The 23,996-nt window shown below is 72.9% G+C and overlaps 2 protein-coding genes across 6 annotated transcripts; both read left to right on the top strand.

Annotated features, from left to right (window-relative positions):
• Window positions 1–1,564: 1,564 nt before the first annotated feature.
• On the top strand, window positions 1,565–17,275 carry KCNN1 (potassium calcium-activated channel subfamily N member 1). 3 transcript variants are annotated; one of them, XM_070059522.2, is made up of 10 exons: window positions 1,565–1,781; window positions 3,658–3,774; window positions 9,002–9,340; window positions 9,936–10,031; window positions 10,784–11,190; window positions 12,239–12,380; window positions 12,559–12,669; window positions 12,766–12,893; window positions 15,985–16,054; window positions 16,811–17,274. In XM_070059522.2, exons 3-10 carry the CDS (start codon window positions 9,050–9,052, stop codon window positions 17,033–17,035), a joined length of 1,470 nt encoding a protein of 489 aa, XP_069915623.1. In that variant the 5' UTR covers window positions 1,565–1,781; window positions 3,658–3,774; window positions 9,002–9,049; the 3' UTR covers window positions 17,036–17,274. The 3 variants fall into 3 exon arrangements, 2 of the variants coding, with proteins under 2 accessions (XP_069915623.1, XP_069915625.1); XR_011383019.2 differs by lacking the exons at window positions 1,565–1,781; window positions 3,658–3,774 and adding an exon at window positions 6,407–6,633 and having other exon boundaries at window positions 12,766–12,868; window positions 16,811–16,948; XM_070059524.2 differs by lacking the exons at window positions 1,565–1,781; window positions 3,658–3,774 and adding an exon at window positions 6,408–6,633 and having other exon boundaries at window positions 16,811–17,275.
• Window positions 17,276–18,633: 1,358 nt separating this feature from the next.
• ARRDC2 (arrestin domain containing 2) lies at window positions 18,634–22,840 on the top strand. Of its 3 annotated transcripts, XM_070059525.2 has the most exons (8): window positions 18,637–18,988; window positions 19,115–19,181; window positions 19,288–19,435; window positions 19,870–19,972; window positions 20,143–20,399; window positions 20,842–20,995; window positions 21,083–21,222; window positions 21,344–22,840. In XM_070059525.2, exons 1-8 carry the CDS (start codon window positions 18,715–18,717, stop codon window positions 21,386–21,388), a joined length of 1,188 nt encoding a protein of 395 aa, XP_069915626.1. In that variant the 5' UTR covers window positions 18,637–18,714; the 3' UTR covers window positions 21,389–22,840. The 3 variants fall into 3 exon arrangements, 2 of the variants coding, with proteins under 2 accessions (XP_069915626.1, XP_089172597.1); XR_016223373.1 differs by lacking the exon at window positions 20,143–20,399 and having other exon boundaries at window positions 18,634–18,988; XM_089316471.1 differs by lacking the exons at window positions 18,637–18,988; window positions 19,115–19,181; window positions 19,288–19,435 and adding an exon at window positions 19,614–19,679.
• The last annotated feature ends 1,156 nt before the right edge of the window (window positions 22,841–23,996 follow it).

Here is a 23,996-nt window from a genome sequence, read left to right as displayed (position 1 = left end):
AAGTCCGCTTCCCGCTGGTGCCTGGCCCGCCCTGGGGCCCATGCTGTCCCCCCACCCCGCCCCCCGGCCCGTGCTGTCACCTCGTCCCCGGCCCCCCGAGCGCCCTCTCACCCGGGGCGTCCCCGCCCTTCTCCCTGAAACCCCAAAGGCGCCTCTGGGGACCTGCGGGAGCCGCACCCCGCGCGCACCTCCGGGCCCTACGGAAGCCGCACCCCGCAGGGCTGTCCGGGGTCCTGAGCGCCCTGCGCATAGTAGGTGCTCAGCACATCACGGAGCCGGCTCTCGCCACGCGGGTCCCTGGGGTGCGGGCGGAGGTGGGGGCCCCTTTGTCTCTTGTCCCTCTTTATCCTCATGGTTGGAACAAGCGGGAGATGATAAAACGTTAACGCAAAGCTCATGAAAACCACGGGGAAATGAGCCCCCAAGGGCACCCACCCGAGGCCTCGCCGCCGCCGTCCGCGGCTGGACACCCCGTGCACCTGCCGCCAGCAGGGGACCCCGCCCCGAGATGACCCGGGCGCTCTCCTGGCGGCTGCCTGTGGCTGACCCGGGTCAGCCCTGCAGCTCCTCCCGGGGCCTGTGGGGCGAGGAGCCCCTGGGAGTGGGCGGTGGGGGTGCCGGGTCCCCTGGCCCCTCATTCGAGGGGGGGCAGGAGGTGCTGGAGCTGAGCCGGGCAAGGCCGCAGGAGGTGACCTTGGACACTGCTCCTGGGGACGCCAGGCCCTGGGGTGGGGGAGCCAGGGTGGGAACAGCAGAGGCGGCGGCTCAGAGGCTGGAAGAGGCTGGGTGTACCAGGGAGGCCGTGCCAGGTCGGGGGTCGTGGCTGGGTGTGCCAGGGAGGCCGTTCCAGGTCGGGGGTCGTGGCTGGGTGTGCCAGGGAGGCCGCTGGGGGCTCAGAGGCTGGGAGGGGCTGTGTGTGTCCAGGAGGGCAGCGCCGAGTCCGGGCTGGGTGAGCACAGAGAGCCCACGCGCGGGGTCCAGGTCGGGGCTGGGAGGGGCTGGGTGTGCCAAGGGGCCTGCACGGTGTAGAGGGTCGGGGATGGGTGTTCCCAGGGACACCCTGCGGCCTGTTGGGGGCTCAGAGGACGGGAGGGGCAGGGGTCGGGGCTGGGTGAGCCCAGGGAGTCCGCGTGGGGTCCGGGTCGGGGGCCGAAGGGCAGGGGCAGGTGCGGGGTGGGCGGGGCTGCGAGACGGGCCCGGCGCTGTCCCTGGGGTGAGGAGGGCCATCCGTGGGTGCAGAGGCGGCTCAGGCCAGGAGGCGCTGCGGCACTGGGGGACGCGGGGTCAGGGGCTCTGCAGGACCAGCCAAGGGGCAGGGGGAGCCCCGGGTCCGGCCGCTACGGGCCTCCACGAAGCAGACGCGGGAGCCTCAGCTCTGGCCCACAACCCAGCCCCCGGCCCCTTTGTTCGCCCCCGGTTTTCACACACGGTCACGGTCGACTGGCCGCCCGCTCTGAGCGTCTCTCTCTCTCTCTCTCTCTCTCTCTCTCACACACACACATACACAATGGGCGGGGGGTGCGCTCGCTCCTGGCCTCCCCCCGCCCCTGCACCCCGCCCGCCGCCTCCCCCAGCCCCGCCCGCGCCGCGGAATCCCGGCCCCCGCCGGGGAGCGCCTTTGCCGAGCGGCGCGCGAGGCCCGGGGCTGGGGGACTGGGGAGGGGGAGCGCTATTTTTAGAATCTCTGGAGGGAGGAGGGGGTAGGCAGAAAACCCACGATGACGGCTGCGGGCGGCCCCGCTTCCAGGAGGGAATCCCCCGGCCCCGGACTGCCGCAGAAGGTGGGTGGGGGCGCCGCGCTCCTGGGGGAGGGGCGGCCGGAGCAGGAGCCCGTGGCGGGGCTGAGACCCCCGGAGGAGGAAGGGGCGCGGTCCATTCGCCAGAGAGAAACTGAGGCTCGGCCGGGGGGCTTGCGCGCGGCCAAGGTCACCGCCATGCGCGGGACTGGGATGGTTCCCCTGCGCACCCCCCAGGGCCCGCACCCGGGAGCCCGCTCGGTTCCCATCTGGCCGTGACCTTCGCCGCTCGGCGGTCCGCCCCGCGGGGTGGGGGGGTCCCCGCCGCCCCACGGCGGAAGCAAAGTTTCCTGGGGTCTTCGCGCCGGCCTCGCCGGGAGTTGGCGGCCAAGGCGGCCACCCGAGCCTGCGGGGACCCCCCCCCCAGACCTCCCAGCCCCCAAGGCCAGCGTGAGGTGAGGTGAGGGAGGCGTCATTGTTCGGCTCGGGGCGGGTTCTTCCCTGGGGACACGGGAGGGGGGCGGGGGCATCCGGACCGAGCAGGGCAGTGGTGAGCTGTGTCCCTGGGGCGCTGGGCCCCGGCCAGGGGTGCCCCCTTGCCTGGGCCTCAGTTTGCCCTGCTGTGAAGTGACCGCCCGCGGTCTTCGAGCGATCGCCAGGCTGGGGGGAGTTGGCTCGGGAGAGACCCGGCCGGGGGTTCCCTGCCCCTGGCGGCTCCGGGCGCTGCGTGCGGGGAAGGGGGCTCGCGCCAGGGCCGCCCCCTCCATCCCCCGCTCCCTCGATGGCGCGAGCACCCCCTGCGCCGGGTCGGCGCCCCCTCCCCGGGCGGCGGGGCGGGGCCCGGGGCGGCGGGGCGGGGGTCAGCTCTGCGGCGGCGCGCGCACACCCTCCCGCCTCGCACGCCCTTGCCCGGCGGTGCACTGGGCTCGGTGCGCGCGGGCCAGGCGCGGGGGGCCTCCCGCGGCTACGGAGGCCGGTGAGTGTGGGCGGGGGGCCCTTCCGCTCGGCTGGCCGGGGCCGTCCGAAGGGGAGCTGGGGGCAGCGGGAGCGTCCCCCGGGGCTTTGTGTGTGCGCGCGTGTGTGTGCGTGAGTGCGCGTGAGCGTGTGTTTTATCTCCAACGCAGAGCCCTGGGGTCTCTGCTCCAGACCCCACCCCCCGCCCTGTACCCCGCAAAGGAGGGCGGGGCTCCTGGGTCTGAGGCCGCGTGGACCCCGCCCCCAGGGGAGGACCCGGCCCGACCCCCCCAGGCCGGCGCCTTCCTCCGCTGCCCCCGCCCCAGCACGGGAGCCCCGCACCCGCCTCCTCCCGCTTGCTGGAGCCCCAGCCCCGCGCTGGCCTTGGAGGCCCAGAGACGGTGACCACACGCCCAAGGTCACCCAGCCAGGCGGGCACCCCAAAGCCCGAGGCCCCTGCTGCACGGGCTGCTCTGGGGGGGTCTCTGCTCCCTGCGCTTAACCCCGAGGTGGGGGGAGCAGGGCTCTGGCCGGGGTGGGGGGTCCGCCTGGAACTGGGAGGGTGGGAAAGCCCTACTCGGCCCAAGTTGCGCCGTCAGCCCTGGCCAGACCCTCGCCCTCCCGCAGGCGCCTCCCTCCTCCCCTCCCGCCACCGCGAGCCCCCCCCCCCACGAGGCCCGCAGGGGCTTCTCCGAGTAGCAGCCCTTGCCCCGCCCGGTTCCAGGCACCTGGCGCTACCTCTTCCGCCCCGATCTCGGGCCGCCTCCTCCAGGCAGGACTTGCGGGTTTTGTCTTCCTGGGGGAACCCAAGCCAGCCCCCTGCCCCGCCGCCGCGGAGAGGGCGGTGGAGGGGCCCCCGGGGAGGGGAGGGGTCCTGGGGCGCGGGAGGGGCGGCGGGTCTGGGGGCTGCTCCGGGGGCCCCGGGCCTGCGTCCCGCCTCCCGCCCACCCTGTCCCTTTCCGCCCAGGTCGCCAGGACGAGGGCCCCGCAGCTGCGGCCCCTGGCAGCCCGGCGGTGACCCACGGGCCCTGAAGCGGGCGCGCCCCACGGCAGCGGCTGGGCCAGGAGACCCCTGCACCTCGGGGTGAGTCGTTCCCGGGCTCCCGGGCCCCCATCAGCTCCGGGTGCCGGGGCAGTGGCAGCAGTCGGGAAGTCGGCGAAGGTGCTGCGGGCCCAGGCGTCTCTGCCCGCGACACCACTCGGAGGCCGTGGGAGCCCCCACCCACGGCACACAGGCCGAGTGGGGCAGGGCCCTGAGCCCCCCCCCCACCCTCCAAGTCCGGGCTCCTGGGGGGGAGGAGGCTGCACTGAGAGAAATTCACTGGCATCTTTCCCCTGTGAACCCTGATGTCCGTGGTCAGCAGTGAGCGCTGGGGGCACAGCATAGCCGGCCGTAGGGAGAGCGTGTGCAAAGGCCATGGGGCAGGAGCAAGCTCGGTGCGAGGAGCTGTGGCTGGAGCAGGCTGAGCGAGACTGGGGGAGCGATGGGGGGAGAAGCCAGGACCGCACGGCCCAGGCGGCAGGGGGTGGGGGCGGGCGTGGGCAGGGAGAGGCCCTCCGTGGCCACCGGGGAGGGCTGCGGTGAAAGAGGGAGAGGCTGGAGTGGAGGCTGCGATGGTGCCTGGACGGGCCAGGGTGGGTGCGGAGGGAGTGGGCAGGGCCGCGCCAGGAGCCAGGCCCAGGGAGGCTGGGAGCGGCTGCGCACAGGCACGTATTGAGCACCTGCTGTATGCCTGGCGCCATCGCTGGGCCCGGGTCACGGTCCCCGCTGCCTGGGTGCAGGGGGGCCGGGTCGCGCGTCTTCGGGGTCCTCCCGGCCTCACTGTGCCTACCCCCCACCCTGGTGCCTGCCTGCTCCATCCGGGTCTCCCGCGTGGGCAGCGGGGGCCCTGGCCACTACAGCCCAGGGTGCGCATGCGCGGGGCACTGGGGTCCTGAGCAGCGGGGGCAGGGGGTCTGCGCCCAGGGCCCGCCCGGCCCCTTGCTCCTTTACCCGCGTGGCAAAGGCTGCAAATGGAGTCGGACCTCGGGTCCTGGGGCGACCGGAAGTCGGCACAGCCGCCGCAGGGGGAGGGGGTCGCATCAGGGGTCCCTCTAGTGGGCACGGACCGAGGGGCCTGGGAGCTCTGTGTGTTTTCTGGGCGGCCGCCGAGGCCCCGCCCCGCCGCCCCCACAGTTCACAGCTGCTGCCTCTGGCCTACAACCTTGGGGGGCTTTGTCCCCACTTCGTATACATGAGGCGCTCCATAAATGCTGCGAGAACGACTCCCAGGCCCCTGCCCTTCCCAGGAGCCCGGGGTATGGGGGCTTGCTCCCTGCTGGCGGACCCCGACCCCCTGGCCTCCCGCGGCTCCCGCCAACACGGCCTCCTGAATCCTACCCCAGGGCCTTGCGTGTGCACACAGCCCTCCCCCCCACCTTCCCGGCAGCCTCTGCGTGTCCAGCGCGGAGCTCACTGAAGGGGCCAGGTGGGCGGTGAGCCAGGCAGGGGTGAGCGCAGCCCTCGGGGCCCTGGGGCCTGGGAGGCCCCGCTACCCCAACACGGATCCCCGGGGGTCCAGCCAGGAACCGCAGGTGCCCCAGGCCTGGGCGGGGAGAGGGTGAGGGGGCGGGGCCTGGATGGGCAGCTGCGCTGTGCAGGGGGTGGGGCTTGCGTTGGCCCGCCCCCGCCGTGCCCCTGCGGTCCCAGGGGTCGCCTCCTGCCCCGAGCAGGCCCCCTGTGTCTAGGCGTCCGTTCCCAGGCCGCCCTCGGGGTGGCCCTGCCTGGCGGGCACAGGTGAACGAGGGTCGCGTTCCCCAGGGGCAGGAAGTTGGGGTCCCGTCGGCTGCCCTGCGCGGCCTCTTCAGCCCCTGCCCCGGCAGCAGGGCCTCGCTCATTCATTCATTCATTCATTCCAGCTGACCGCCCGGAAACACCAGGCCAGCTGCGCCGAGAGAGGGGCTTGGGAGGGGGCGGTGTGGCCCAGGAGCAGGGCTAACCGGACCCCAGGGCCTGCCGTCCGCTAAGCGGCTCTGCTCCTGGACCCCCACGGAGCCCTGGCTGCCCGCGGGCGGGGTTCCGGGGGCGACGCCCCGGCCTGGGCTGCCGACCAGGGGTCCCCAAGCAGGGGACAGGGACGCACACAGAGGGGGACGGGAGGGGGGGTCTGCCTCCAGGTCCCCCAGCTCCCCCCACCATTGTCCGGGAACGAGTGAGCTGTCCCAGGCCCTCCTGGGTGCGGGCGGAGGGGGCCCTGTCTCGGGGACCCCCGGCCCCCAGGGCTCCTGCTGGCCGCCAGCCGGGGCGCAGGTGTCAGGAGTCCCATGGGAGCAGGCCTGTCCCCAGCAGAACCCCCCAGTGCCCCCACACGCGGCTCCAGGCCCCGCCCCCAGGCCGACGTCCCGCGCCCCCACACGGGGCAGACAGCACGTGACGGCTTCTGGGTCACCGGGTCACTTGGCTAAGACGTCCCCTGCGCCCCCAAAGGTTTACAGGCGGCTGGAGGCTGAGGACCCCATTTTTGGGAGGGGGTGGCTACCAGGGCCGAGGGTGTTAGGCCAAGGGCCCCTCCTCCTCGCGGGGGTGAGAGGCCGACTTGGAGGATCCGCGGCGAGCGGGCGGGGGAGCACGGGGCGCCCGGGAACCCGGGATCTTTAAATAGGGGCGGGGCTTGCGGGGTCGCCGGGGGCGGGGCCACCAGGGCCCGGCCAATCGGCGGCGCCGCTCGCGTCGCGCCGCCCCCTCCTCTCCCAGCTGGGGCGGGCGCTCGCCCCCCGGCCGGGCCCGTGCTCTGGGCGGCGGGGAATGCACCCGCTGCCGCCGCCCCCGGCCCCGCCGCCCCGGGGCCCCGCGCCGTCCCGCTGCCGCCCGCCCCGGCCGCGGCCCCGGCCGGCTCCTGCGGGTCCGCGGCCGCGCAGGACCCTCTCGCCGCCAGCCGCGTGCGCCCGCCGCGGTCAGCAGCAGGTACGGGGCGCGGGGAGTCGGAGGGGCCAGGGTCTGCCTCTCTGGGGCGCCCGACGCGGGGGAGGGGGCGCTTCCTGGAGGCGGCCGCGGAGTGGGTCCGGGGCCAGGACGGGGAGAGTCGGTGGGGTTCGGGGACGCGGAGCCGGGAGCGAGCGTGCGCGCAGCGCCCGAGTGAGTAAAGACTTGGGGCGCGATCTCTGGCGGGGTGGAGGCTGTGAGCCCCAAACTCCACAGATGCGGCTGGAGGTGGGGGGGCTTGGGGATGAGAGGTGGGGCTTCCACTCCCCTGACTCCCGGGCCAGCGCTCGGGCGGGTCCCCCACCTGCTGTGCCCCGGATCAGCCCAGGGCACTGCCGCCGTGTCCTGGGTTGAGGGGCGGCGGCGCTGAGCCACGCGTGCCCGGGGCGGGGACGGGGATGGGCCACGGAGCCTGGGCACCTAGCTGTGTCAGGAGGCCTCGGGGATGGTGCTGGCCCCTGCCCTGGAGGCCCTCGGGGCCTGGACGCTCCTGCCCTGTCCGGGGGTCGGGGGTCGGGGCCACTGTCCCAGCTGGATCCGCCTCTGACGACTGCGCCTGGCTCTCAGCCGCGAGGACCCGGTAAAGGTGCAGCCCAGAAAGAGGCGGGGACTTCCGGGACCCGGTAGGGGCACCTGCAGCTCCTTTGTCGCTTCGCCCCCCACCATGGTCTGCACAAGGGCCCCCTGGGGGCGGTGCTGGGGCGGAGAGGCCTGGCCAGGGTGCCCTAGGGCAGCTCGGCGGAGGCGGCCGCTAGGAGTGCCCGTGGGGCAGGTGCACACCACACCGCGTGGCCCGGGTTCAAGTCCCAGCGCCGGCTCCTGTCTCCAGCATCCCGCAGGTGCCAGCCTGGGAGGCGGGGCTGATGGCGCAGGTGGTAGGGCGCCTGCCTGTCACTCAGGTGCAAGTCCTGGGTTAGAGAGCTCCTGGCTGTGGGTATGCAGGGACTGGGTGAGCCCCAGGTCTTCGAGGGGCTCAGGAAAACAGCCTTTGACGGATAGCACAGCTCCGCCGGGGCTCCCCGGAACCCCCAGAGCACCACAGGGATCCCGCTGTCAGGCCCAGCTGGCCGTGGGGGAAGGGAAAGGGTGTCTGGAAAGAGGAGGGGGCCTCTGGGGGACCGCCGCCCCCTCTTGAGTTATTTGAAAGACTTACAGAAAGAGAGAGAGGTCGTCCGCCCGCTGGTTCGCTCCCCCAGAAGCCTGTGGCCGGCTGGGCCGGGAGCTGGGAGCTGCATCCGGGTCTCCGCCGCGCTCGGGTCCCGGGGTGCGCATGCTCGCAGGAGGTCCCCCAGCCGCAGAAGGAATGACCCTTGTGCCCCCTCAGTGGCTGCAGACACACGCAGGGCACCAAGCGGCCCCGTGAAGTGTGGTGGCCAAGGCCACCCCGTCCCCCGACTCTGGGATTCATCCTGTCGGGGTCTGGCGCCTGCAGTGGGGCTCGGGGCGGCCGCCTGTGTGCACCCCCCGTGCCTGCCGGCCTGGCCTCTCCCCAGGGGCAGGGCCGCCCCCTGGCCGCCCCCGCCTCGCGTGCCCGGCCCACCCGTGGGACTTTCACGCACTCCCTGGCCAGGCGCCGGGATCCCTGCTTGGGGACCCTGGGGGGGCGGGGTCTCCCTTGTCTGAGATGAGATTTTGCATTGTGTTAGACGCATGTGTTTGAGGCGGAGTTAGGGAGACAGACAGACCAAACTGTGAACCCATCGGTTCCCAAGCGGCTGTGGCAGCCAGGGCCGCGGGCTCCATCCGGGTCCTCCACGTGCGCGGCGGGGGAGGGGGGGCAGCATGGTGGCCTGCTGGGGTGCGCATGCGCAGGGTGCTGGCCCAGAAGCTGAGCCGCCGGATGGTGGGGGTTGTGGGGTCCTACGTGGCAGGGCTCTGTGCGCCCTCCCCTCCCGGGCTGTCATTCACGGGTCCGCCCAGGCCAGGCCAGGGGTCTCCAGGGCTCAGGCTCCACCCCAAGCCGGCACAGGCGTGCTCAGGCCCTTGGGGACAGAGCCTAGGCCCAGGGGCTTGGGTGGGGTCAGTTGCAGGGGGCTGAGCCCCCAACTCCCCGGCCCACCTGCAGGTGCTTTCCGTCACCGGGGTCCGCCGCCTGCTGGGAGCGTGCTCCGGAGGTGGGCACAGCCCGTGCAAAGACCCTGGAGCAGGGTCTGGGGGTGCAGGGGGGAGCGGGGAGGTGAGCGCCGGCCCCTGGGCCCTCTGGGGCGTGGAAGGGGGAGCCGGGCGGTGGGCGCGGGCCCTGGGCCCTCCTGGCTGCAGCCAGGGGTCGTGGCGGTCTTGATCTTGGGCCGGGGCTCATCCGCCCGCGTCCTGCACGGGCCACAGCCCCGCCCCCCGCGTGTCCCCGCAGGTCAGCACCGCCGCGCCGCCGCCGAGCCATGCCGGCGCCCAGGTCGCCATGAACGGCCACAGCCGCAATGGCAGCGCGGGGCGGCCGCTGGGCAGCGACGCCCCGGACCCCGAGGCCGGCCGGGGGCAGCGGCAGGAGGGCGAGGCCGAGGGCGAGGGCGAGGACGAGGACGACGGCGCGCGCGCGGGGCGGCCGCCGGCCGCGGGCCACCGCCTGGGCCACCGCCGGGCGCTCTTCGAGAAGCGGAAGCGGCTGAGCGACTACGCGCTCATCTTCGGCATGTTTGGCATTGTGGCCATGGTCACCGAGACCGAGCTGTCCTGGGGCGTGTACTCCAAGGTGGGCGGGGCCGGCGGGGGGCGGGGCCTGCAGGGGCCAGGGGTGGTGCTGCTGGCGGGGGCGTGGCCGGCGCCCCGGTAAGCCCTCATAGGCTGGGGTTGGCGGGGGCGCGACCTGATGGGGCGGGGCCTGCAGGGGCTTGGCCAGGGCTCCCAGGGGTGTGGCCCCGAGCACGCCGGGCGGCCCTTACCCCAGAACTGCGGGGGAGCCCCAGAGAAGGCCTGGGGTTCCTGAACCGGCTGTGGTCCCCTCTTGCCACCCAGTGGTGTGAGGACAGAGAGATGGGGAGGGCGGGACCGGGCACTGCACACGGAAGTGCTGAGCCCCAGGGAGGCCAGGCCTTGAACCCCCTGGACTTCCAGGGACAGACCAAGCCCTGTAAATTGTGGAGTGCTGTGCCTGGGTGCGTCGTGGCGCTGACCCACCTCGCCGGCAGCCCAGGCCGGGGCGTCGCTCCCGCAACCCCGCCCGCGGGCAGCCAGGGCTCCGTGGGGGTCCAGGAGCAGAGCCGCTTAGCGGACCGCACGCCCTGGGGTCCGGGTCAGCCCTGCTCCTGGGCCACACCGCCCCCTCCCAAGCCCCTCTCTCGGCGCAGGAGTCGCTGTATTCCTTTGCACTCAAATGCCTCATCAGCCTGTCCACCGTCATCCTGCTGGGCCTGGTGATCCTGTACCACGCGCGTGAGATCCAGGTGAGCGCCCGCCTGCCTCTGCCCCCCAGGCGCGCCGGGCCCCTGGGGATCGTCTGCACAGCGGTGTCTGCTGATGGAGCCTGGAGGGTGGCGCCAGGGTCCTGTGCAAAGGCCCTGGGGCAGCAAAGACTGAGCGTGGCGGGGTCTGGGGCGAGCGGGGAGGGTCAGCGGGGGCTCTTGTTCCTGCTGGGCTGCACCCCAACTTTTGGAAGGTGGCGGCCGCAGAGTTCTGTTTGCCAGGGGCGCGGTGGGGGGGGAGAGGGCACCAAGGCCAGAGTGGGGCCGTGAGTGCCCAGCTCAGGGCCTGGCGAGCTTGGCAGACCCAGCTGCTGACTCCTGACCTCTGACCTGACCTTGAGGACCCCTGCCTGGGCTGGAGCTCCGCGCGGCGCCCCCTGGTGGCCCAGCGTGTCCACCGCTTGGGGTAGATTCCAGGCAAGAGCACTGGAGGCCGGGCCCCAAGGTCAAGGTCACGCTTGGGCCGGCGGGGGGCTGCCCAGCCCTTTCCCTAGCGCCTGCCCCTTGCCCCTACCTGCGTTCCCAGACCTGGCGCGGGGGCGGGGCTGGGGTTGGGCCCGGCTGGGGGCGGGGCTAAGGCTCAGAGCCCGCCCCTTCTCCATTCCTGGTTCCAGGGGCCGGGGGCAAGGCCTGGCCTGGGTGGGGGCAGGTCTGGCAGGGCCGGGGGTGAGGTTTGGCTGGGGCGGGGCCCGGGCCCAGGGGGCGTGTCCGGGACCGGCCCCGCCTCCCCGCAGCTGTTCCTCGTGGACACCGGCGCAGACGACTGGCGGCTCGCCCTGACGCGGCGGCGCGTGCTGCTCATCTCGCTGGAGCTGGCCGTGTGCGCCGTGCACCCGCCGCCCGGCCACTCCCGGCTGCGCTGGGCGGCGCGCCTGGCCCTGTCGCGCGCCGAGGCGGACGTGGACGCGCTGCTGTCTGTGCCCATGTTCCTGCGCCTCTACCTGCTGGGCCGCGTGCTGCTGCTGCACAGCAGGGCCTTCACGGACGCCTCGGGCCGCAGCCTGGGCGCGCTCGGCAAGGTCACGTTCAACGCGCGCTTCGTGCTCAAGACGCTCATGACCCTGTGCCCGGGCACCGTGCTGCTCGTGTGCAGCGTCTCGTCCTGGGTCATCGCCGCCTGGACGGTGCGCGTGTGCGAGAGGTGCGCACAGGGTCGGCCACGCCCCCAGGACCTCGGCCCCGCCCCTGGGACAGGGCCCCGCCCCCAGGATGACAGACCCCCCCAGGACTGCCCTGCTGCCCACTGCTGGCGCCGTTGCCTCACTGGGGGCTCCTGGGCCGCGGGTCCGGGGTGGGAGAGGGGCCTGGCCCTGGAGCCCAGGGTGGACGGACTCGGGTGGGTCCATGCCCTGGGCGACAGCCACCCCAACACCTGATCTACGGGGGCTTCCTCTGCCCACCCGGTCTTCGGCCCTGTGCTGCCCTGGTGGTCCCGACCCAAACTGACCCCAGCGGGGGTCCCGAACGACCGCATGGGGTCTCCAGGGTAGGGGGCGGAGCCCAGGGCTGCCCCTCGAGCCCCCAGCCCCCAGCCAGGGCCTTAGCCCCACCTTGGCTCACAATCGCGTCCCGAGACCTTGGCCTTGCGCCCTGGACGCTTAGGAAGCTCCCGGCGTGACGCACCTGCCTCCCCTGAGGGCACGGGTTCGAGTCCCATGCTGCGCTTCTGATGGTGCCCCCTTCTGGTGCGCTGGGGCGGCGCAGACAGGGCTCCGGAAGCAATGGCCTGGCCTACACCGCCTCGCGCCTGGGCCTGGGCCGGCTGGAGCCCTGCACCAGGAGCTCCATCCGGGTCTCCCCCGCGCGTGCAGGGCCCAGGCACGGGGCTGCCCCTGCCGCCCCCAGGCCACAGCACGGACCTGGCTGGGTACCTGTGCCGGACCCGTCGGCTTCGCCCAGGGCGCCCCTCCAGCAGGCAAAGCCCGGGCTTGGGTTGGGGACCGGTGCTCGGCTTTCAAGTCCTGGGGCGACCCTTGGGTCTCCCCTCCCCCATGCCTGGTCCCCTCCCTTTAGCCTCGCAACCACAACCCCCCCCACTGCTTCTGTCTGGCTGTGGGAGGGGAACAGGGGGTGGGTGCACCTGCCCTAGCCCCGCCCACCCTGGGGCCCTGCCGGAGAGTGTGTGATGTAGGCGCGGGGGGGGGGGGCTGACCCCTCCCCTCCCCTCCCCTCCCTCCTCTGTCCCGCAGGTACCACGACAAGCAGGAGGTGACCAGCAGCTTCCTGGGGGCCATGTGGCTCATCTCCATCACCTTCCTGTCCATTGGCTACGGGGACCTGGTGCCGCACACATACTGCGGGAAGGGCGTGTGCCTGCTCACGGGCATCATGGTATGGCCCCCGGCTCGGCCGAACGCTGCGTGCGGCCCACTCCGCCCCAGCCCCTGCCCCCTCAGGCCATGCCTGTGTACGGCGCTGGCCGGGAGGCGGCTCCAGGGCTGTGGCGGGTGGAATCAGGGCAGGCTGCCCGGAGGCGGCGGCGCTGAGGCGGGCGTTGCCCTGCGCGCAGGGGGCCGGCTGCACGGCGCTCGTGGTGGCCGTGGTGGCCCGGAAGCTGGAGCTGACCAAGGCCGAGAAGCACGTGCACAACTTCATGATGGACACTCAACTCACGAAGCGGGTAGGGCTGGGGCGGGGCGGGGCAGGGCGTGGCGGGAGGGCCGGCGGAGCCGCCTGTCCGGGACCTTCCGGAACCTTCCGGAACCCTCGCGCGCAGGTGAAGAACGCCGCCGCCAACGTGCTCAGGGAGACCTGGCTCATCTACAAGCACAGCCGGCTGGCGCGGAGGCCGGACCCCGCCCGCGTGCGCAGACACCAGCGTAAGTTCCTCCAAGCCATCCATCAGTAAGTCCGCGGCTCCCGGCCGCCTCCCTACGGGGCGGGGCGGGCGGGGTGGGCGGGGTAGGCGCAGGACCGGGTAGGCGGGGCAGGGCAGGTGCAAGACCCAGGGTGGGCGGGGCAGGGCAGGTGCAGGGACCCAGGGTGGGCGGGGCGGGCGCAGGACCCAGGGTGGGCGGGGCTTGGGCAGGTGCAGGGACCCCAGGGTGGGCGGGGCCTGGGCAGGTGCAGGGACCCGGGGTGGGCGGGGTAGGCGCAGGACCCAGGGTGGGCGGGGCTTGGGCGGGTGCAGGGACCCAGGGTGGGCGGGGTGGGCGCAGGACCCAGGGTGGGCAGATGCCGCTGGGAGCTGGGACGCCGGCCTCGGAGCGGAGCCGCTTCCCCTCTTCCCGTTGGCCACCCGGAAGATCACCCAGAGGGGCTCGGGCTGGCGTCCGGGTCTGGGCTCTGCTGCTGGCCGGCCCCAGCGTGACCTGAACCGGGTCCAAGGCTCAGCTGCGCCCTGGGGACCCAGGCGGGGGCTCCCCAGGGTCCCGGGAGGCAGCCCCCGGGGCAAGGCCGGCCAGGCTGGGCGCGCTGGCTCCAGAACCGGCAAGGTCGGGATGGCTCGTTTGAGATTTAGTTATTGATGTATCTGAAAGAGTTGGGGGGTCTTCCGTCCGCTGGTTCACCCCCAGGTGGCCGCGACGGCTGGCGCTGCGTGATCCAAAGCCGGGAGCCGGGCTCCACCCGGGTCTCCCAGGGGCCCTCACTGCGGCCTCCTCGGCTGTATCGGCGGGAAGACCCGGGGTCTGCGCGGGGCGGGAGGCCCGGAGTCTGCGGGGGGCAGGAAGGCCCGGGGTCTGCGGGGGGCGCAGGCTCCAGCTGTCGTCCTGACCCGCGAGGCGGCCGTCCGGCTCCTCCGTCTCAGCACGCGGGTCCTCCCATGGGGCCCACGGAAGCCGGGCTGGAGATGGGTCGATTTTGGGGCAAAATTACCTGGCGCTGTGGCCAAGCGGCCTTGGCTTTGTACCGGCCCCGGCCCCGGCCCCGGCGAACGAAGTGGGGGGGTGCATTGCACGCAGAGAGATGGCTGCCCCCTCCAGGCCCCGCCTCTATCTTGGCCCCGCCTCTGTCCATGCTCCCTCCATCTGCACTCCGCCCCCTCTGGCCCCAACTCTCCCTCCCCACCCTGCCTCCATCTGGGCCCCGCCCCCTCTGGGTTCCATCACCCTCTATGCCCCGCCTCACTTAGCCCCGCCTCTGTCTAGGCCCCGCCTCCCCTGGGCCCCGCCTCCCCTGGGTCACACCTCCCTTTAGGCCCTGCATTCCCTGGGCCCCGCCTCTGTCTAGGCCCGTCTACCCCTGGGCTCCACCTCCCTTGGGGCTGCCGCCTGCATATGGCCTTGTGACCGCCGGTTCGAGTCCCGGCTGCTCCACTTCCCATCCAGCTCTCTGCTATGGCCTGGGAAAGCAGTGGAGGATGGGCCAGGTTCTTGGGCCCCTGCACCCGCATGGGAGACCCGGATGGAGCTCCTGGCTCTGGATCGGCACAGCCCCGACCATCGCAGCCATCTGGGGGGATGAACCAACGGACAGAAGTGGGGGCAGAGATGTCCCGGGCGCTGGTTCCGGGCCCAGGAACCTGGACTCTGACCCGGGTCCGCGTGGGGGGCGGGGCCCAGGGCGCTGGCAGGGGGCGGGGGCAGGCAGAGCCTGCTGCGATCACTGATTGGCCTGCTTGGGACGTGACGTCACTGTGACCACGCCCCTGTGGCCAGGCGTGGGAGCCAGACCCGGCCCTGCTGGCGGAAACTTCTAGAAGATTCTTTGTGGGGAGCAGAAGTGGGGGTCGGGACCGTGACTCCTGTGTCCCCCTGATTGGGAGGCAGCGCTCGCTCTCCCTCTTGGCCCCTGGAAGTGACTGTGGTGACCCCCGCCCAGCCGGGCCAGGGACAGCGGGGTCGCGGCGGGCGGGGCTCAGGCCTTGGGGGCGGCGGGTGGGGGCGGGGCGCTGAGAGCTCCGGGGCCCCCGAAGCCGCTAAGACACTGCCTGGGCCTGGGTTTGAGTCCCATCTGCGCCGCTTCCGGTGAGACAGTTGCTGGTCACCAGGGGCAGTGGCGGCGGCACAAGGCCCGGGAGACCCGGATGCAGCTGTTGTGGCTTCAGCCTGGCCCAGCCCGGCCGCCCCCGCATCTGGGGAGCAAACCTGCAGCGGGCGTGCGCCCTCCTCTCTGTCTCGCTCCCTCTCTTGGTCTTGCTTCTGGCCCCGGCAGCTCCAGGCCTCCCCCGGTCTGTGTCCAATTCCACCCTCGCTTTCTATAAAAAGACTGTTTGATAGAGAGAGAGAGAGAGAGAGGTCTTCCATCCGCTGGGTCACTCCCCAAGTGGCCCCGACGGCCAGAGCTGTGCCGATCCGGAGCCAGGAGCTCCATCCGGGTCTCCCACACGGGTGCAGGGGCCCAAGGACCTGGCCCATCCTCCACCGCTTTCCCAGGCCATAGCAGGGAGCCGGCCGCCATGCCTCTCAACCCCGAGCTCTCCACGGGCCCGCGCCTGGCTCTGTGCACCTGCTTCCGCAGGCACGGGCCAGTGGCTGATTGGGTCCACGCTGGTCTCCCTGGTGCCGCGTGGGCAGCAGGGGCGGACAGGCGGGCGGCTGAATGGGTCCACGCTGGGCCCCCGGGGGCCCTGGTGGGCAGCAGTGATGGACAGGTGGGCCGCTGTCCACGCACCAAGAGTGCTGAGGCCGGGGCCGCGGACCGAGGCCCGGGGCGTCCCTGAGGGCTCGGCCAGGCGTCCCCCCCTCCCCGCCCGGCCCTGGGGGCTGTGTGCGCCTGCCCCGGTTCAATTTGCTTTGTGATTTTTTTTCCCCCTGCTCCGCCGGGTGCCAGGGCTCAGAAGTAAGTGACCGACCCCGGGGAGGCTGGGGGGTCCCGGGGAGCGGGGGAGCGTCCAACCCCAGGCTGCAGAGGCCCCCTGCGTGCTGGGAGGGGCTTGGCCGACCTGCAGACCCTCCACGCTCCCGTGCATGTCCCGGGGGGTGCATGAAAGCCCCGCCCCCCGACGGCGCCGCCCCCCCCCCGACTCTGCCACCCACCCCCCCGGTCTCCCCAGGCTGCGCAGCGTGAAGATCGAGCAGGGGAAACTAAACGCGCAGGCCACGACGCTGGCCGACCTGGCCAAGGTGAGTGGGCCGGGGCTGCGGGCGGCGGACAGGCGGCCCCCTGCGCCCCCTCGTGGCCGGTCGCTGCCCCAGCTTTTCAATGCCAAGGCTGCTCCGTTTATAGTAACTCCTGTGCAAGTCGGGAGCACCCTTGGCGGGCTAACGGGACGGAATTCCCAGCGTGGCCTCCGCAGTGAGCCGTCTCCCGGAAGCTGCAGCCGCCTGCGCGCGCAGTCTTAGGTCAGGCTTGGGGGCAGCACCCCGGGTTCCAGTCCCGGCGCCAGCTCCCTGCGCGTGCACCTGGGAAAGCAGTGGGAGACGGCCCAAGTCCTGGGGCCCCGCCAGGGTGGGCTGGGCCTGACAGTGCGTGACGGACGGCCCAGGAGGAGGCGCGCAAGCTGTGGGCGGGAGCGCCTCCCCGCCCCGCACTCCGCTCCCCCGAGAGCCGCCGGTCCCTGCGGTCCGCGCCTGGGGCGGTGTTCGGGCGCCACCTGGTGGCCGGAGTGGCGCCGTGCACCCAGGTAGCCGGGCTGCGGGATGCCGCGCAGGTGCGGGACGCGCCCCCGGCCCAGCTGCGGGATGCGGGTCTGTGGTCGGGTCAGCTCTCCAGGGCGCTCTGACCCCTGACCCCTCCGCCGTCGCCGAGAACGCCCGCCCCCCACCACCACCACCGGGGGCCACTCCAGCCCCATCCGCCTGCCTCGGGGCTCAGCAGCGGCCAGCGGGGGCCGCCTGCCCGCCGTTGTCCCCGCTGCCCCCGGCCTCTCTGTCCCGCAGACCCAGGGCGTCATGTTCGACCTGCTGTCCCAGCTGCACGCCCAACACGAGGAGCTGGACGCCCGGCTGCTGGCCCTGGAGCGCCGGCTGGACGCGCTGGGCGCCTCCCTGCGGACGCTGCCCGGCCTCATCGCCCAAGCCATGCGCCCGCCGCCCCGGCCGCGCCCCGGCGCCCGCAGCCCCCCGTGCGCGTGGCCGCCCGTGGCCGCTTCGGACTGCGGGTGACGCCCCCGCCGCGGACACCGGAATCTTGGCCATTGTGTGGCCGCCTCCTCCACGCCGCCCCTAGCCCGTGCAGCGGCGCCTCTTGGGGTTCAAGAAGCCTAAGCTAAGGGGCTCGGGGCCTGGTCGCGCCGCCCGGACTCTACCCCCACCGAGCCCCTGGTGGGCGCGGGACAGCGGGGGGAGTGGGGTCCTCGCGAGTTTGAATAAAGCTGGGACCCCCAGTTCACTGTCCTGGCCGTCAGGCTCGGCGCCTGATGTCATCAGAACTCGGGAGGGGGTGGGGGCGCAGGATCCCCCACCCCGGGGAAGCTGGGGTCGCGGGGAGCGGGGAGCGCCCGGCCTGGGCTCGGGGTGCTGGGGCCGGGCGGGGCAGGTGTGGGTGCGGGCGGAGTCCCGCCTGGGCCTGGGCGCTGTGGATTAGCCGGGGGCGTGGCTTGGGAGATAGGGTGGGGGCGGGGCTGAAGGTTGGAGGACCTGGAAGGGGCGGGGCCACAGGAGCCCTGATCCCGCCCCTGGGCTGGAGGTGGGCTCGGCAGGGGACAGGGCCCGCCCCAGGCGCCCGGCAGCTGCCCCCCCAGCCCCCTGGGGAGGAGGCCCGGCCCAGTCCGATGGCGGAGGCGCGTAGGGAAACGCTGGAGGGCGCCCGGGAGGAGGTGTTGCCCCGCCTACGTGCGATGGGCGGGGCGCTCTGGCTGGAGGCGCGCAGCGTGGGCGTCCACGCCGTCTGCACGACCACGCGACCCTGGGACCGACCGGGGTCCCCCACCCCGCCACGCCGGCCTCCCCCTGACTCAGAAAGTGCGGCGACCCCCGTCTCAGAGCAAGGGGAACCCGGGGGCGTGGCCCCGGTCACCCCGACCGCCCATGGCCCCCCGCCCCGCAGCCTGGGACCCCCCCCATCGCGGCGGAAACCGCAGAGCCAACGGGGGCTGTGCTGGGGCCGGAACAGCTCAGGGGCGCCGTGACCCCCGACACACCCCGGGCGGAGCTGCAGGAGCCGCGGTGTGGGCTGGGCGAGGGCTCCAGGGGCACCCCCCTCCCAGCACACGTGCGCACACCCCAGGGAAGGGCCTCGCTCCCCGCACCGCTCCTCCAGGTCGCCCGCCTGGGTTTGCTCCGACCATCGTTGCGGGTTCAGTGTGGCTTTGTTCATCACCGCTCCCCTATTGGGGGTCCCGGGGCCACGGGCGGGGGACGGGCCCGTGTGTTGCTCAGCCAAGGGCCCAGGTAGGGGCGCGCGGTGGAGTAGCAACGCAGCCGGCGGCCACCAGAGGGCGCCCGCGACCCGCACAGCCCGTGAAGGTTTTCCTGGAGGGGGAAACTGAGGCAGGCTCCTGGGGAAGGGGCAGCCGATGGCAGAGGCGGGGTTGGGGAGGCCCCGTCTGCTTCCTCCTCCCGCCCCTGGCTGTGCCCTGAGTCCCATCTGCAAGGCCCCGGGCCGCTGATAAGCAAGGTGATGTTAGGCCTGGGCCCTGGAGTCCGCGCTGGGGGTGTGGTCCTTCCGTTCCGGGCCTGGGGAGCCACGCCCCTCGGCTGCCATTGGCCGAGTGTCCCAGAGGGGCGTGGCTCCGGCAGCCCCGCCTGCACTATAAAAGTGGCGGGACTCGGGAGCTGTGGGGCCCGGTGGCCAGTGCGCCTGCGTCTGCTTCTGCTGCTCGGGTTCGAGGCCCGGGGTCGCCATGCTGCTGGCCAAGGTGCGGGCGTTCTCGGTGCAGCTGGACGGCGCCGCGCCGGGCGCCGAGCCCGCGTTCCACGGCGGCCAGGCCGTGGCGGGCCGCGTGCTGCTGGAGCTGGCCGGGCCGGCGCGCGTGGGCGCCCTGCGGCTGCGCGCACAGGGCCGCGCGCGAGTGCACTGGACCGAGTCGCGCGGCGCGGGCTCCGGCACCGCATACACGCAGAGCTACAGCGAGCGCGTGGAGGTCTTGAGCCACCGCACCTCGCTGCTGGCGCCAGGTACGGCTGCGGGAGCGCGCCTCCGCCCCGCCCAGCTCGCGGGGACGCGCGCCGCGCCCTCAGGGCCCCCCCGCCCCCCGCCTGGCCGCTGACCCACCCCGCCCCCGCGCTCGCTGCCCCCTGCAGATCCCGGGGAGACCACGACCCTGCCCGCCGGACGCCACGAATTCCCGTTCAGCTTCCGGCTGCCCCTGTAGGTCCCGGCGGGGGCGGGGGTGGGGCCTGGGCGCCCCTCACTCTTGGGAACGCCCTGCCCTGTGCCTGTCTCGCCCTGAAGCCCCGCCCCTCCACCCTCCCAGGACCCTGGTGACTTCGTTCGAGGGGAAACACGGGAGCGTCCGCTACCGCGTGGAGGCCACGCTGCGCCGGCCCTGGGCGCCCGCGCGCCGCGCTAGGAGGGTATTCACCGTCCTGGAGCCGGTGGACATCAACTCGCCGGGCCTGCTGGTGAGAGGCGGGGGGGGGGGGCCGGAACCAGGGGCCTGGTGGTGAGAGGCTGCGGTGGGCTGGGGGCGGGGACAGGAGGGCGGAGGGGGGAGGCTGGGGGCCGGAGGGGCGGGGCCGGGGGTGGAGCTGGGGCTGGTAGTCTGGGCCAGGGGCGGGCGCTGACCGGGGACAGCCCAGGGCTGCACCGATTGGCGGGGTGACTCCGGACAGGTGCACTGACCGCGCTGAGCCCGCGGTTGCCATGGTAACGGCTCCCAGAGCACCTGTTCCCCGGGGGGCGTGGGGAGCGGGCGGTAGGGGCTTCCTGGGGGTTCGCTGGCGTTGCGCCTGTACCCAGGGCGGCTCTCGCATGCGCTCCCTCTCTCTCTGTCTCTCTCTCCCTCTCTCTCTGTCTCTCCCCCTCTCTCTCTCTCGCTCTCCCCACACCGGCCCAGGCGCCTCAAGCCGGAGCCCGGGAGACGCTCGCGCGGTCCTGGTACCGGAACCGGGGCCTCGTCTGCCTCTCGGCCAAGATTGAGCGCAAGGGCTACACGCCAGGTGCGGGGACGGAGCGGGTCTGGCCAGGGGCGGGGCCTGGGTGTAGGGGGCGTAGCCCGGTTGCAGGGGACAGGGCCAGGTGCGCAGGCGGGGTCTGGCAGGGCGGGGGCGGGGCCGGAGTGCAGGGGGCCTGGGTGCAGACAGGGGAGACTGAGGCCCCGCCCCCCCAGGAGAAGTCATCCCGGTCTTCGCGGAGGTGGACAACGGCTCCACGCGCGCCGTGCGGCCCCGCGCGGCCGTGGTGCAGACTCAGACGTTCACGGCGCGCGGCGCCCGGAAGCAGAAGCGCGTGGTGGTGGCCAGCGTGGCGGGCGAGCCCGTGGGCCCTGGGCGCCGGGCGCTGTGGCAAGGCCGGCCGCTGCCCATTCCCCCGGTGGGGCCCTCGATCCTGCGATGCGAGCTACTGCGGGTGGACTATGCCCTGAAGGTAGTCCGCCCCCGCCTCGCCCCAGGGCTCCACCCACTGCCCGCCCCGAGGCCTCAGCTCCACCCACTGCCCCACCCACTGGGCTCCGCCCCTGCCCCGCCCCCAAACCTGGGCTCCACGCACTGCCACCGTCAGACCTAGGTCTCCACCCACTGCTCTGACTGCCCCCGGACCCAGGGCTCCACCCACTGCCCCGCCCCAGGTATAGGCTCTGCCCACAGGCCCGCCCCCACCTGAGGATCCGCCCACCGCCAAAACTCAGACCCGGAGCTTTGTCCACTGCCGCCCCCTGGCTTGGGCCCCAGTGACAACCCTGCCCCCAGGCCTGGGTTCCACCCCTACCCCAGACCGGGGCTCCACCCACTGCCCCGCCCCAGGCCTGAGCTCCGCCCACTGCCCCGCCGGCCCGCTGGGCCTCGCCCTGTAACCATCGACCCCGCAGGTGTGCGTGGACATCCCCGGCTCTCCCAAGCTGCTCCTGGAGCTGCCCCTGGTCATCGGCACGGTCCCCCTGCACCCTCGCTCGTCCGGCGCGGGCAGCCAGGCCGGCTTCCTGCCCGACTGGGGGCCGGGGGCCCTGCCCGAACCGCCCGAAGGTGGGCCCCGGGGGGGGGTGCCGAGGGCAGAGAGGGGCGCCGCTGCCCCCCCAGCGCCTCACGCGCCGCGCCTGCCTCTCCCGGCAGCCCCCCCGGATTACTCTGAGGTCGTCGCCAACCAGCCGGGTCCCCTCCCGCCGCCGCCAGGCCCAGATCCGAGCCTGGAGGGCCGCTTCCTCGCCTACATCCGGGAGTTCCGGTACCGCCCGCCGCCGCTGTACTCGGAGGTGAGCGCGGGAGCCACGCCCCTTGCACCTGCAGATGGGGCGGGACCGCAGCCCGCTGCTGCCCAGACCCTGCCCCTTCCGCTGGGATGGGGGCGGGACCTCACGGGGCTGTGTGTCTTAGGAGGACCCCAACCCGCCTGCGGAGGCCCGGGGGCCGAGCTGCTGAACCACGCTTGGACACGCACGGGCCGCGGGATCCGGGGAGCGGCTGGGCCTGACCACGGAACTTGGGGAGACTGGGTCTGGCAGGCCGGATGCCGGCCTCGGCTGGCTGTCGTGAGACCCGCTGCCCAGGGCCTAGCCTGAGCTGCCGCTGGGTCCCGTCTGTGTGCAGCCGTGGGCAGGGCCGGGGAGGTGTGTGGGAGCCCGCAGCGGGATGGAACCCCAGGTGTCAGTCCAGGAGGAGGTACCCCGGGCTGGGATCCCCAAATGGGACGTAGAGAAGGCTTCCTGGGAGAAAGCGTATGTTAGCTGAGGCTTTGACGTGCGAGTAGGAGTTCAGCAGGCAGCCGGCTGACGAGGAAACGGAGGAGGAAGGCCGAGCTGGGTGATCTTTGGGCCACACCCCCTTTGCTGTGAGAATCCGGGGCTCAGAGGGCACTGCCTCCCCGCAGGCCACACAGGGAGGTCCTTGGGAGAGAGCCGGACATTGGACAGTGCAGGGCCGTGGGAGGCTGGGGCAGCGGCAGCCTGGTGAGGCCCCTGGCTCAGCCGGGGTGGGAGGCAAGCGTGGGGGTCCCCAGGCTCCGACCCCCGAGTCAGCCCCTGCTGGGGAGTTTCGGTTTTGTTTGTTTGTGTTTTAAAGATTCTTTTATTTGGAAAGGTGAATGACAGGTTTCCACCAGCTGGGCCAGGTCCCAGACGCCCAAAGCAAGTGGCGCTGGGCCAGGTCTGGGGCCCCGCCCACCTGTGTCCTTGCTGTTCCTTTAGGCACCAAGTGTGCACCTGCCCCGGGGCCTTTGCACCTGCTGTTCCCATGGCCCCCGTGGCGCTCGCCCTCTCTGCCCTCGCGTCTCAGCTCAAACACCCCCTCTCGACTGCCATGGTCCCACCTCTTCACCATCGCCCTGGTCCAGGATAGGTCCCCGGCCTTGTCCATCTCCGCCTCTGTGGGGGGCCGGCAAGGGGCAGGGCCCCACATGCAGTGGGAATCGGGAGTGCCGGGGTAGGTGCTGTGCATCCGGGACGGGGTCCCGGATCTGGGTTCAGTCCTGGCTCCAGCCCCACTTCCGGCCCCACTCCTTGCTAAGGCCTTGGAAAGCAGTGGGCAATGACCCATGGTGCTGGGCTCTCCCAGGGCCCCGCACGAACTGCAGGCTGCCGCTGCCTGCAAAATCGGCAGCCCCTGTGTGCCCGGGTTCGAGTCCTGGCAGCTCCACTTCTGGTCCAGCTCTCTGTTGTGGGCTGGGAAAGCAGTGGAAAACGGCCCAAGTGCTTGGGCCCCTGCACCTGTGTGGGAGACCTGGATGGAGCTCCTGGCTCCTGGCTTTGGATTGGCACAGTTCCAGCCATCATGGCCATTTTGCTTGTCAACCATTGTTTGGAGGACTTCTCTCTCTCTCTCTCTCTCTCTCTCTCTCTCTCTCTGACTCTGCCATTCAAATAAATTAACTTAAAAAGGAGAGGCAGTGAGTGTACCATGTTCATGGAAGCCGGGAGCCCTGGCCTTCAGGGGCAGATGCACTCAGCCCCCTCCCCATGCATGTCCCTGGGGCAGGGGGCAGGGCAGGACCTGTCCTCCTGGCCCCAGGTGACTCCAAAGCCACTGTCAGGCAGAGGATGATTGACGTGAGGCAGGACAGCCCGGTGGGCAGGAGGAATGATGAGGGACAGGCCAAGCCCCGGCGGGGGCCGCACCCTGGGATCTCTGCACCCCGTCAGCCCCAGCCGGCCAGGGGGAGCCGCAGGCAGGGCTGAGAGGAGACCTGGAGGGGCCGCAGCCTCTGCGCCCTGGGGGAGGGGGCCGGGCCAGGGCTCTGAGTGCAGACCCGGGGGAGGAGCCAAGTACGTTGGCGCCCCACGGGAAGCCAGGGTCCGGCCACGCCCCGCGCACCTGCTGTTCCCCCAGCCACCGAGGTCCTCGGCGCCTACGCCGCCGGGCGGAACCGGTTGTCGCCCTTTGCAAACTGAAACCCAGCCCCAGGCTGTGGCCTCCGTGTGGGGGAAGCCGGCCTCGCGGGCCTCGCGGTTTACCGCGGGGAGAGGGGGGAGGACATCTCCCCTGGGGGGCCGGATCCGAGCCCACTCCCCACCTGCAGGCCCGCCCGGGATCCCTGCTGCTCCTACGGCCTCGGTCAGGGTGAGACCCTGCCTCACTACCTTCCGTCGTTGTTGACGCCTGCAGCCCCCACCCGGGAGGATCCAGGGCCAGCAGGGGGGGTGGGGCGGGAGCTGGGGGACCCCAGGGCCCCGCCCCCAGGACAGCCCGGGGCCTCCAGCCGCCCACTCTGCCTGGCGCTGGCAGAGCCTGAAATCCCCTGCCCCCGCGGGCCCGGGCCACCTGTCCTACCGGCTTCTGCAGGGCGAGGCCCGGCGGCCGCCTCTCTCCCTACTGGCGGGGGCCGCGGATGAAGCTGCTGCGGGCCCGAGCCACAGTGTCCCCGCCTGGGGTCGCTGGGGGACGGGAATGGAGAAGGAGGGGTGTGGCGCTGCTTTTGGGCCTCGGGAGAAGCGGGGTGGGGGGCGGAGTGCCCTTGGCCTAGGGAGGTCCTGGGGCAGAGGTGGGGGGGAAACGGAAAGAGAGAAGGGAACGAGGGAGGAGCCACAGCCCCGGC

Source organism: Oryctolagus cuniculus, chromosome 16 (assembly GCF_051225735.1).
Source record: "Oryctolagus cuniculus isolate XC-2025 breed Fujian yellow rabbit chromosome 16, ASM5122573v1, whole genome shotgun sequence".
Taxonomy (NCBI): domain Eukaryota; kingdom Metazoa; phylum Chordata; class Mammalia; order Lagomorpha; family Leporidae; genus Oryctolagus; species Oryctolagus cuniculus.
This window is presented reverse-complemented; position numbering and strand designations above follow the sequence as displayed.